The sequence below is a fragment of the Prunus mume genome, linkage group LG1, assembly GCF_029339155.1.
Source record: "Prunus mume cultivar Tortuosa linkage group LG1, ASM2933915v1, whole genome shotgun sequence".
NCBI classification, from domain to species: Eukaryota; Viridiplantae; Streptophyta; class Magnoliopsida; order Rosales; family Rosaceae; genus Prunus; species Prunus mume.
Genome location: NC_142698.1, coordinates 20,754,623 through 20,767,443, shown reverse-complemented (window position 1 = coordinate 20,767,443; position 12,821 = coordinate 20,754,623). Strand labels below are relative to the sequence as shown.

Here is a 12,821-nt window from a genome sequence, read left to right as displayed (position 1 = left end):
CTACAAGATTCCCAACGATTTAATTTTTTCGCCTGAGTTGGTGTAGCTACAAAAATTATTCTTCAGATATTTAAAAAAGATAAAATGAAAGAAGATATTCATAAGTACCTGTTTAAGAATATATGGCCAGTAATTAGGACAGATCGTACTTGAGAGTGTTGCACGGCACCTAACATCTCAACTCGATCTTGAAGAGAATGTTTTTCCCTCATCTCTTCCAACCGCACACGTTTCGGTCCATCTCCTCCAACAATGAAACGAACCTTACCACATATTTCTGAATGAGATGATTGAATGCTAATTAACCATATTAATAATTACATCCAATGATGTTATGCTCCAAATCACATTCAACATTTTCTTTATATCAAAAGCATCCCCCTTAGGTTAGGCCTTCACACATCAAAATTGTTTTGCATGTCATGCTGACAAGTGATGAATATATGATCATCTCAGTATACAATCACAGAATTATTACATCCAATGATGTTATGCTCCAAACCACCCTCAACATTTTCTTTATATCAAAAGCATCCCCTTAGGTTAGGCCTTCACACATCAAAATTGTTTTGCGTGTAATGCTGCCAAGTGATGAATATATGATCATCTTAATACACAATCACAGAATTATTGGCGCACACATTCAAGTCCTTTCCAATATTAAAATTCATTACACAGAATGGGCAAACATGATAAGAAACGTAATATTTTCATTGAATGCTATGTGAAAACAACTCACATTGGGGTATACGGCATGGAATGACTTCAAGAAGATCTGCACCCTTTCCGTAAACCAATCTACTTATAACAACAATTACAATTTCATGACTACTCAGGCGCTCTGGTGCGGGCTTGAACATAGCTGTGTCAACAGCATTTGGTATCACAAAGACCTTTTCTGGTGGCAAACCTGACCGTAGCACTGTGTTTTCCTTGCTTGTATGAGAAACACAAATGGCCTGACTTACTTCTGCCAATGTAAATTGCAATACCTTGTTCATGTGTATACTTCCCGCATCAGCAAAACCATAGAGTGAATGATCAGTAAATATGACCTTGTACCCCATTGTGAGCGCATGCATCAAAGCCTCATGGCAAAGAGTTGAGAAAGCTTGATGTCCATGTACCAGGGATATTTTCTCTCGAATAAGGATAGTCCTTACTATTGGAAGTGTCCCATAGAAGGTAGGAAAAGTATTCTGCATAAGAAACGGTTTCCATGGTACATAATACACTTTCAACCCGCCTGTCATGTATCTCACCCCAGAACGATTGTTGTAGGCATGAGTCATTACCACCACCTGAACAATCAAACAGTGAAAGTTCATCTAGTCAACAACCAATAGAACGAAGGAAGCTGAAATGTGAAATATTTTCATTTTTTATATCTCAAAACACTTGGCAGCTCAGATGTTCCAATCATATTAAAGCAACTACAAGTATACAGCAATATATAATCTGGCACCCACCCCCATCTCTAGAGAAACTCCTCATTACACCTTAGCTGCCACATCATTCAAGTCATGTATCATGATAAAATTTCCATTACTCCAAAATGGTGGTTCATCTAATGCCCCCATTACCTAGATGGGGGCCTCAACATCCTTGTGATGGAAAAACAATATGAGCATACAAATAAATAAATCAGCAGTTTCATTGAACTATTGTTTTTGAGTTATATTAGATAATTACATATACAAAAACACATATGTTGAACCAGAAAGTGGAAGAAAGTGTGTCTGACCTTGTGACCAAGCTTGAGAAGGCATTGTGAGAGATAATAGATGTGATTCTCCACCACCAAAGTTGGGATAGAAAAATCAGAGACCATGAGAATTCTATGCCTTTTCCACTCACCCATTTCTTTATTTTTAATTGCCTGCAATTAAGTTCATTAAAAAAAAACTCATATTTATAAGAAAAAGGCCCTGCCGATTGTTATAAATTAATTATTTCTGTCACGAGCAACTGTAATGAGGCTTTAAACAATTCGAATCAACAACACTTGAAGCAATATGCAATGAACCGAACCCAGGATGAAGTCTATAACAACCTACATTGCATTAAAATCGGAATTCAAATATATAAAAATCTGAGCTTTGATTGGAGATTAAATTAGATTTGTTGTAGCTCATGAGCTTAAACATAAAATGGAATTGAGAGAGAGAACGAGAGAAATCAAATTACTTGAAATTACAGGGGAGCTGGATTGGGGCTGAGGCCTTCGGTGAATTTGAATTTTAACAAATGGCAAATCAAACTCGCAATCCCTAATTTGATACAGAAATTGGAATTGGGGGCGACGAGAGAGAGCGAATGGGTAAATATGAAAATTCAAATTTTAAAGCCAAAAGGGCTTCCCAGTTAAGCACTTAAGCTTAAGCCAAATGTCAGCTTTGCATTACAGGAAACAACACGGCAATATAAAAGAAAATTTTGTTTTAAGCCAGTTGAGGTGTAAAAGAATTTAAAAAAGAGATTTTTTGTTTCCACTCTCAGCAGTTGTTTTCCCAAGTAAAATACTAAAATGTTTATGCTTATCAATTTGTAGATTATTTTTATAACTTTTTTATTCAGAAAAGTTTAGGGAGGGAGAGGTTACCTGACGCCTAGGTTCAAGGCAAACCCCAGACCTTTTCTAACTTACAGAGGAATTTACATATTATCTACCAAATACGGAATTGTTGGCAATGGAACTTAAATACTGGTGGAGCAACATACACTGCAGGGACCTTACCAACTAAACCAACCCGTTTTGACTTATAATTTGTAACTTAAGAGCTTGCTTTCTAACCTATACAAATGTTTGATGGAGACACATTGTAATTGACATAGCTGAAAAAAAAAGAAAAAAAAACTTTGTTGCAACTTGTGTTGGCATCAAGTACTTGAACAACAAGAAAATTCTAGGAAATACAAAACCACTATTTTGGCAAGTGTATTATTCTTTGTAGTATAGCATAATCATAAGAATGTTGAATGTTTCATCAACCTTAATTTGATCTGAGTGGGATTCAAAATTGTATGTTGAGTTGTAAGAATGGTAGGTTACATGTCCTGTTTTTAGTTATGTTTGACTTTTTGAACAATCTCACTATATTTTGCCCAAATAAATTGAGAAAAATAAAATCCGAGTGTGGGTTGTTGATTGGGGCCAAATATCCTCATTCATTTTCCCTTCCTTATAATTGCATATGCATGTACCATCTTGATTCTTGATTCATGATTCATGATTCTTGATTCTTGATTCTTGATGATGCTTTCTTTTCCATTATGGTTTATGCAAGTACATTATATTCAACATTTTTTATAAGCAAAGCCCATTTTGGAGCATGCTCCAAGTATTCTTGCTTACTTTTTTTTTTATATCCTCCTCCTTAAATGTATGAAATCAACACTTGTTTGCTGATTAGCCACCCACTAACCCATTCTTAACCATATGCAATCCAAAAGTAAGTGTTGAAAATCATCCCAAGTGTTTGCAAATTTGTAGGGTTTATTGCATTAAATTCCATTGATTTCAAATCCCCAAATCCAGTAGTTCATTGCAGACTGCAGAGAAAGCCTCAGTTCTCTAACCTAGTACAAATAAATAATAATGACCCAATAAATTCAAGAAAAAGCAGTGCTTTCAAAAAAATCAGAGAGAGAGAGAGAGAGAGAGAGGAGGGTGAGCTGATAGATAGGCAGATGCGGAAAGGGAAGTACTCTTTGGCAGCAAAAAGAGATTAGAAAGTTTGGTCTGTCTAACAAAATCTGACCTCTTTTATGTGGGTTAGAACGTTTGGTTGGTCCTCATTGGGGTTTACGTTTGCAGCCGGTAATCTTCTCACAGACAATACAAAATCTACCGGTCAATCCCAAACAAACAAAGCCCTCCCATCCCAACTATAAGCCCCAGTGCAGCCATTGCATTGGTTCTTGGGTGCTGCAATTTGTCACCACCAACACCTGAATGGCACGTGTCCTTCCCTCTAAAACCCAGGGTGCTTATAACATGTGGGAGATACTGCAAAATATTGAAAGAGCTTTCTACTACATGAAGTTTCTTCTTCTGCCTTTTTCAAGTTTCAACCTTATTTTTAATCTTTTTTCGAGTCAGTAAGATTTCCATGACCCCATTTGATCATTGTGCGCTCATGGAGCAATGGCATTTGTGCGAAAAGGCTCAAACTCAGGCACCAAACAGCTTTAAGGTAAGCCATCAACAACTTTCATTCAGCTTCTTTTATTTTGTTCTTGGTAAAATGAAATGGTTTCGGAATCTACAACGAAAAAGAGTATAGAAAAGTGGTCTGTTGCTTTCATTTGTGAAGAAACTCGGTTGTTCCAGTTTGTGAAATGTTCCAAGTATTTTTTGCAGTAGAGTTGTTTATGCATGGGGTAGCTTTTGCTTGTTTGGCTTCCTATACATAGTTTATTATGGATTTTTGGATGTCCTTGTTCTCAAATTTTGTAGCAAATGCGCACTCTGTTTCCTCTGTTTCTGTGTTTGTTTTTTATTTTTTGGAAACGAGCAAGCAAACTGTCAGGGCACATTCCCTCGTTGTTCTTGTTTGTTGGTAGTTTTAGACTTGAGGATTCTTATGGGATTATCTTATTTTCCTTAATTTGCATTAGCATTTGCAAGGCATCTTAGAGGTAGGGAGAAAATTACAGGGTTTGGTTTGTCTCTGTCTTACCAGGTAAATATAAAATCCAAATGAAGAAATTCTTGAAAGAAATCATGTGATGATCATATTTCAAAGTAGCGATATTTAAAGGAAAATTATATTTCACCTCATTATATAATTAATCATATTTCAAAGTTTAACAATAGCAATATATAAGTAGCATGAAAGAGTGAGTTCAATTCGTTCAACCCCATTGGAGGACGCATTTGAAATGTAAGTACCATGCCCTGACCCACAATAAGACAACTTCCCAAAGCTGGTTTGAACCCCACCCCACCCCACCTCACATTGCCCTCCAATTTTTATTGTTTCGTCTTTCACATGATGCCATTTGACTTTTAATACATTGGATTGAACCCAACAAAACCAAAAGGAAAAAGAAGAAGAAAAAAAAAATACACCAACTTTTGTATATACTAACTGCTGTTTAATTTTAATAATGATAGAAACTTTATTAGCCTTTAGCTAAAATTACAGCCGCTTGTGACTTGTGTCATGAAACCGCGTTTTTATTTTGTGATCAATTAAGAAAGAGAGCACAATAAAACAAATTTTTTATATTGCTTTCCCACGTACTGGCTATTCATAGGAACTGAAAAGCTCCAACTAAGATTGGTAGGTCATACTTGATCCCCCCAAAAAAAAGTATTAGTAGGTCATATGCTTTTATCTGTGTTTCGTGGACATAGACGTCAATTGAGAAATGAAAATGAAATCTCTTTCTAGGTCCCCTTATGCATTGTATTTCGAACTTTTATTTTTATTTTTAATAGAAATCCCTAAATATAAGGGGATATAGGATGTGTTTATATTATATCAGTGTCATGGAAAGAAAGACAAACTAAGAGAATATAAGCTTAAATAGTAATAATATATAGGGAGAAGGAGAAGAAGAAAAGGAAAAAAAACAAGCAGGTAGAGGGTCAACGAAGTTGCATTACAACCTACTGAATGGTCAACCATCTACCAATCGCCTGGTGGAGTGAGATGACTGGTTGTTTGAGTGGATGGTCAGATATGGGCCTTTGGATTTTGGTCAAACCATAGCATTACAACAAACAAATAGCTTCTCATAGTTTGACCAACAAAAAATTAAAAAAAAAAGCTTCACATAGCTCTACAAGTTACAACAACAATACTTTAATAAGGAGCCAAGCATGCCACTAATTATTGTCCTCTATTTTGTTTAAATCTTAATAGGTTTTATTTTAATAAATAAATAAATAAATAATTGGTATATGAATTATTTTCTATATTTGTAAGGTGCAAATAATTTTAGTCAAAATCCACAAAGTAGGTAGGAGGGAGCTTTGCATTCCCCACCAAGCACCAACTTTCGGGTGAGTGTTAAATAATTTTGTGGTCCAAGAAAGAAAAAAGACAACGACCAACAATTGATTTTGGGCTAAACTAATTATCTTGGCAAATGTTTATGGCCCAACTAGATTGGTGTTCCAGACCAGCCCAGGCTGTCTACCTTGTTTTATTTATCTGGGTTTGAGTTTTGTTTTTTTGGGTCAACATCTGATTGATTCAAATCCAATTTCTTTCTTCAAAATTGACATAGTTAGAGCATAATAGCTGGTTTTGCGAGGCATCTTATAACATGAATCAATTCAATTGTGCTGAGAATGCAAATAATAATATACTGCTTCTTTGATTTTCATCGTCCGAATATGCATGTTTATGCAGGAGGCTCTTGATGGAGCACTGGCGATCGTCACGTCAGCAGACATATATTGTGTTTGGAGATTGAAGAATTGCCAAACTGATCATACGTACCAGACTGAAAGTTAATTAGACTGCAGATTAATTCTTGCTCTGTCGTGCTGATCATAGTAAGTTTTCTTCATTTCATCCATAATTAATATGGATGTTACTGCTTCAAACTATGCATATACGTACGTACGTTAAATGAATGGCTTCTAGCTTTACTGATATATACATATATCATATGTGTGTATCTTGATTGAATGCATATTTACTGAGATGAAAAAAACTCTTGCTCTTCGTCATCATATGTTCTTACTATAGTTGAGTCTAAGAACAATGTGCATGGAGAATGGTAGATACATAAAACAACCCAAGAATTAATGCTGTTCTACAAACATATATGTTCAAACATTACGAATATTTTACAAAGTATTAACAGTTAAACCTCTCTCTCTCTCTCTCTCTCTCTCAAGCGTTCCCTCACTCACTACTTATAATGGCTCAAATTTAAGCTAACTGTCATTATACACTAAGGTCATGTTTAGTGCATAGGATTAGATTGAATAATTCCAATTATATATACTCGACTTTAAGGTATGAAGGTCAACTTTCACATTTTGTTCAAAATAAAATGAATTAGTCATGAAAGAAACTTATTCATTTCCAATCCTCCAAAATGGTAGGATGTCAACACCTTATAACTTATCCCTCGTAATCCTCACAAAATGAAAAATCCTTAAGTTTCTTACTCTTCGATAATCTTGTAAATAATCCAATTCAATCTAATCCTATAGGCACCAAACGTAAAATGATTGTTTTTGGAAGGATAGAAGATGGTGTGTTTTAGGTATATATATGACCAATTTTCAGCTAGTAATCGTCAGGTTAGTTTGAACCAAACTAAAAAATTATCTGGTATATGTTACCAAGTCCAGAGTGTTGATCTTGATTATGCTTCTCACTCTTCCAAAGCTCCACCCAAATGCCATTTTCCTTTCCCTCTTCAGTTCTATCGATTAATTTCACAATGTCCAGTTATTGTGTTTCTCATGCATCTCAAAGTATATGCCAATGCTAGTTCCAAAATACGCTGACCTTCAGATTAACCTATATACCTATGTTCAACTGCACTTCTTTGAATGTACACTGTGCTAATATAGCCTTTATAGTTATACTACTAGCTAAATGCACAATAGAGTCTAAGTTAATTTGTAATTTTATTCAAGCAAACCTACCGATGACATGGTAATCGCAAACTAATTAAGGCATCTATGTATAGCCTAACATTGATTTACATAAATACATGCATCAGTTTTCTTTGAGTACAAGAATAAATGTATACATATGTATATGACCTTATTTTCCAAACCCAAGATTAGAGACTAACACCAATCTACATCTGATATATTAATACTACATGTCAAAGCATGTTATCTAAATATATGCACATTACAAATCAAAAATAGATACAAAATGCATATATATATACTGACCAGATTAGACGAATTAATAAGAAGCTACGACGGATAAATATTTGACAAGATATTTTAGCTTCAAGCCCTTTAATGGAATTAATCTCTTCTACGTTCTGATGAGGTACGTTTGAGTACCTATATATGTTCAGATAAAAGGATCATTCACCTTCCATCAATAGAAAGAAAGCAATAATACATATGTATATATGCTCATGAAAGTTTGCCAAAATGTTCCATGCATGCATCCGACATTCAAATAAGAATTTGTCAATCTTTTATTCTCTTTCGTTTGTTTATTTCGACCACAGTTCTGTTTGTAAGCTTGATATGATTAATGTAGGCTTATTCTATAAGAATACAAACATTTCATGATATATTGATTGTCTAACATGGTATCAAAATCCTACGTGTAAGAGGTCTTGAGTTCGAAACCTCCACATTCATATATTCCTCATTAATTTCTTTGTTGGTTTGCAACTCTTCTCTCTCTTGTATGGCTCATATCTTAAACTTTTGGTGCTGATGATTTTCTAACACCGTCAAGTTTTATATCTGAGCCTGAGGAAGTGAATAAAACTATTTTGTGTTCTGGCTAAGTATATCTGATGATTCAGTTTGTGATCGTGATAGTTTATAATTTGAATGATCTTCATGCATGCAACATCTCTGTGTTGAAACTTATTTGGCTTCAAGCTAGCATGTGTAATCCATTTACTCATTGTATACATATGTATACACCTCGATGAGCACTTAATCTGTTGAGAAGATCCAGTTTGGTAGACGTAGTCTTTTATATTTTTGAATAGCAAACATTATGAGCCTAACTAGATTTCAGCATGAAAACAAGATTCACTTGGGATATATATAAACTAGTAATCTTAGTTATAGCCCTTTTTATTAATCCATCTACACTGAGAATAAGATGAGTATATAGTATACTTCGTATATATATGGTCGGGTCATTAGAGTTTACAAACAAAATTATAGAAATGTGAGTGAATTACAAAACATGAAAACAAATTAATTCACACAAAAGTAGTACTTATATATATTTATATTATTAATCAACATCGATCTAATGCTTGTTTACAATACATATAGAACAATACAAACATGAACGTACATTGATGAAGGCCACAAATAAAGCCAAAATCATCATCAAGAGAGGATGAAGTACATACTAGTCGAATAAATAGATAACACACAAAATCATACAAATATCATATCATATATATGATATTGATCCAACCCTAGAACTAATTTCCATAAATAAACTAATTAAGCAACTGTTGTGTTTGTTTCAATCTGCGCAGTGCATGCGATGGATTGAACAGGGGCGGGCTAGCTGGCTACTACTCCGTTTGATCATTGAGTACCCTGTGGTGATCGTTTTGGATAAAAGCAGAAGACATGAGCACAGCAGATTCCCAGCCAAAAGTGGATGGCGCAGTTGCACCAGCACCACTAGAAATCAGAGGAACATGATGATCCGAACCATCAACAGCAGCTGCATTATGTGCATTATTCCCGTTCTGAAGTAGTACTTGTTGTTGCAAATGGTGTTGTCCAGTAAATGGATCCTCGTTGATTAATGAATTCAGGAACGAAGAGAAGACATCGTCGGCGCAACAATTCATATCATCGTCCTCTTCATTCCCCCCAAGTAGTGCTCCTCCATGATTGCTGCCGTTGCTTCTCAAGCTCAAAGTTCCCATTGCCGCTGCAGAAGCGTGATCAGATGTCGTCATGTTTGCATAGCCATGGACCATGGTGCCCAGCTCCTGATCATCAACAAGGTACCCATTTTCCTTGTTGGCAATATTTGTGACGATATTCCCATTATTGCCATTAGTATTGGGAGCTGCCCCCTGATGATGAGCCAGAGGCTCAGAAGGCTCAGAAGTAGGAGGAGGACTAGGGTTAGTGTTTGAGCTGAAGCGATTGGTTTTGGAAGAAGAAACTGTTGCTGCTTTGTTAATGTTGTTGTCCATGTCGGCAGCAGCAACAGTAGCCGAGGAATGAATATCTGGATTTAGAGGCTTGTGGGTTCTGGGATCTATGCCTTGGCTGATCAGCTTCTTGCTCAGGTGCGTGTTCCAGTAGTTCTTTATCTCATTGTCCGTACGCCCTGGGATCCTCCCAGCTATCAAAGACCACCTACACATACATATAATTCATTAATTCAAACAAACATCGTCTTAACAGTAAACCCTAACCTAAATCAATAAGTAATTATACATATGTGTGTAGAATGGATGATGATGATGGGCATATATATATATATATATGTATATATATGTATACCGGTTGCCCAGGAGGCGATGGAGGCGAAGGATGAGATCTTCTTCGTCGGGGCGATCTGGCCGCGCTTGACAGAAGGGCGGAGGTAGTTCATCCAGCGGAGGCAGCTCTTGCCGCAGCGGAGCAGCCCCGCCCTCTTGGGTAGGGTCCGCCATCGGCCCTCACCTTCTTTATTGATGTAATTGGACAAGAGCTCGTCCTCTTCGGGCGTCCACGGCCCTCTCTTCAAACCCACCTTGATACAACACGGTGTCTTGCTCCCACCACTGGTCCCCGCCGCCTTGCTCGACGACGACGATGTTATTTTCGTTGGTGATTGCTGTCGCTGCAGCTGCTGCTGCTGCCGCCGCTTTTGACGACGATGACGATGACGATGACGATGGGTTTCTCATTATTGAAGCAAAGCTGCCTCGACTTCTTCTGAGTGAGTAGGGTAAGGCTAAAGCACTCAAATGCCGTCGGCAAGTGATATCTTGGAAATCTCTGGGGATGGAAGAAGATGGTAATTGGGTAGCTAGCAATAGTTGTTCTGATCTTCTTTCTCTGCCCTTCTTCTTGTGTAGATTTAATTTTTGTATTTTTTTTTTTAAAAAGTTTGTTGGCATTGAGAGAGGAGGATGGGTGTGGGATGCGAGTCCAGACAGATTTCAGGGGTATGGTGTAATATGCTGATCACGAACTGATAACTCCTCACGCGCCTTTCAACTGCCTGGACATCACGACCAATAGTTCACTCTTCTCTGCTTTATTTTAGTGCCCCAAGAGCATCTCCAAGAGAAATGTCAAATATCAAACATCAAATTTAAATTTGATGGCTGATGTGCGATTTGACATTCTACAGTTTTTCTTTCCTTTTATATGTCAAATAAATAATTATTATAACAGTCAAATCATTTAAGATAAAAAAAAAATAAAAAAGGAAAATAATAAATGAAAGTTACAACTAGCTGTCTTTAAAAAAATAATAAAATATTCATTTGACATCTTGCTTTTGGAATGTCAAAAATAACAGCTGAACTTCTAGCTTTCATTCCACATCAGCTTTAACAATTCGGTTGGAGTGATGTGAGATGTTATTTCTAACCGTTAAATGTCTATGTGGCACTTTTGACATATCGGTTGGAGATGCTCTAATGATTTTACTTTCATACCAGTGGAATTCATGCTTTAGTGAGCAAGTGTATATACATGGGTTTAATATGAACTCTACAAATCCTATTTTCTTCTTTAGTTTTGTGTTGATTTTATTTTTATTTTTGAAATTATCAATAAGGTTGTTTTTACTCTATTTTTTAAGGTAAATAAGTCTGCCATAAAATGAATCCAACGTATTTAATAAACTTTTTTATGAGTATATTTTTTTTATTTTTAAAAGATTTATTTTATAATAAAGGAACTTGTAGCTAAAGTGGTTAAGATAATTTATTTTAGGGGTGATTGCGGTTCGGTAACCTCCAATTTTTTCCCGAACCGCAAACCGACCGACTATTTGTGGTAAAATAATTTTTGAAACCGCAATGGTTGGTTACCATGAATTAACGGTTTAAACCGATTTGAATATTTTGGGACTAAATTAGACAATTTTAGATCTTTAAGTGTGATATTTTTGTGTCATAAAAATTCAATCTTCCATACTTTTAAGCCTAGGTTTGATGCTTCTTTTGAAACTTTTTGAGTTCAAGCGTACTTTAACCAAAAAATATAAATTAACAACCTAAAGAAATAAATTCACAACCTCAACTTCTCAAGCCTATATAAATTTACACCTAAAGAAATAAATTCACAACCTTAACTTTTTAAGCATATATAAATTTACAACCTAAAGAAATAAATTCACAACTTCAACTCCTCAAGCATATATAAATTTACAACCTAAAGAAATAAATTTACAACTTCAACTTCTCATGCATATATAAATTTACAACCTAAAGAAATAAATTTACAACCTCAACTTCTCATGCATATAAATTTACAGCCTAAAGAAATAAATTCACAACCTCAACTTCTCAAACATATATAAATTCACAACCTCAACCTCAACTTTTCAAGCATTCACAACATTAAAAAAACTCAATTTAAAGTTAATTAAAGTTACAAACCAAAAGGAGAACTCAAGTGTAGGTGGTTGCGAGTGAATTTTATTATAAGATGAAACCCTTCTTTATGAGTTAGAGTAGATGTTGTGTTCCGAGTGTATCAGTTTGTGTTTGGGGGATTAGAGGCATTAGATGTGTTAGAGTGGCTAGACTCCATCTATAACACAACACAACACAAAAGCAACAACATAAAAACATATTAATAATAGATTAAACTCAACCAAATTAAAACACAACATCTAACTACTAAAATGCAATTTTTTGAAAAATATATTTGCGGTTTGCGATAACCACGAGTTGCCAAAATCACATACCACAACCACAATTGCTATTCGGTTTCTAAAACCACAATTTTCAGTCTGTTTTTAGTTATTGCAGTTCCAATGCGGTATAATGTCGGTTGATTTTTGCAGTTTTTCGATCTAAAATGTCACCCCTAATTTATTTATACATTCAAGATCCTACAAATAAATTAAACTCTCCTCTCACAATATTTCTTGTATATAAAGAAGAATCTTAGAATTCTATTTTTTAAGTTCAATTTTCTGGAAAATAGCTGTGGA

General features: G+C 35.4%; 1 protein-coding gene, 1 long non-coding RNA gene and 1 pseudogene across 4 annotated transcripts in view; 1 reads left to right on the top strand and 2 right to left on the bottom strand.

Moving 5' to 3' along the window:
• The window catches only part of LOC148921266 (phosphatidylinositol N-acetylglucosaminyltransferase subunit A-like), an 8,047-nt gene extending 5,217 nt beyond the window's left edge, over positions 1-2,830 (bottom strand). Inside the window, exons 1-3 of the mRNA XM_089048480.1 lie at positions 2,188-2,830; positions 1,745-1,879; positions 740-1,301 (exon numbers count right to left, since the gene is read on the bottom strand). Of these exons, the coding sequence (XP_088904606.1) occupies positions 740-1,301; positions 1,745-1,861 (679 nt within the window). The 5' untranslated portion in view covers positions 1,862-1,879; positions 2,188-2,830. The remainder of the gene's footprint in view (positions 1-739; positions 1,302-1,744; positions 1,880-2,187) is intronic.
• Positions 2,831-3,907: 1,077 nt separating this feature from the next.
• LOC148921264 (uncharacterized) lies at positions 3,908-10,915 on the top strand. 2 transcript variants are annotated; one of them, XR_016127155.1, is made up of 4 exons: positions 3,908-4,196; positions 6,366-6,511; positions 9,175-9,948; positions 10,177-10,915. It is a non-coding gene; the product is annotated as an uncharacterized LOC148921264 (long non-coding RNA). The 2 variants fall into 2 exon arrangements; XR_016127153.1 differs by having other exon boundaries at positions 10,112-10,216.
• Positions 8,886-10,767, bottom strand: LOC148921265 (uncharacterized; annotated as a pseudogene). Its single transcript, XR_016127149.1, has 2 exons — positions 10,166-10,767; positions 8,886-10,018 (listed from the first exon to the last, which is right to left on the bottom strand). The product of XR_016127149.1 is annotated as an uncharacterized LOC148921265 (transcript).
• Positions 10,916-12,821: the final 1,906 nt, after the last annotated feature.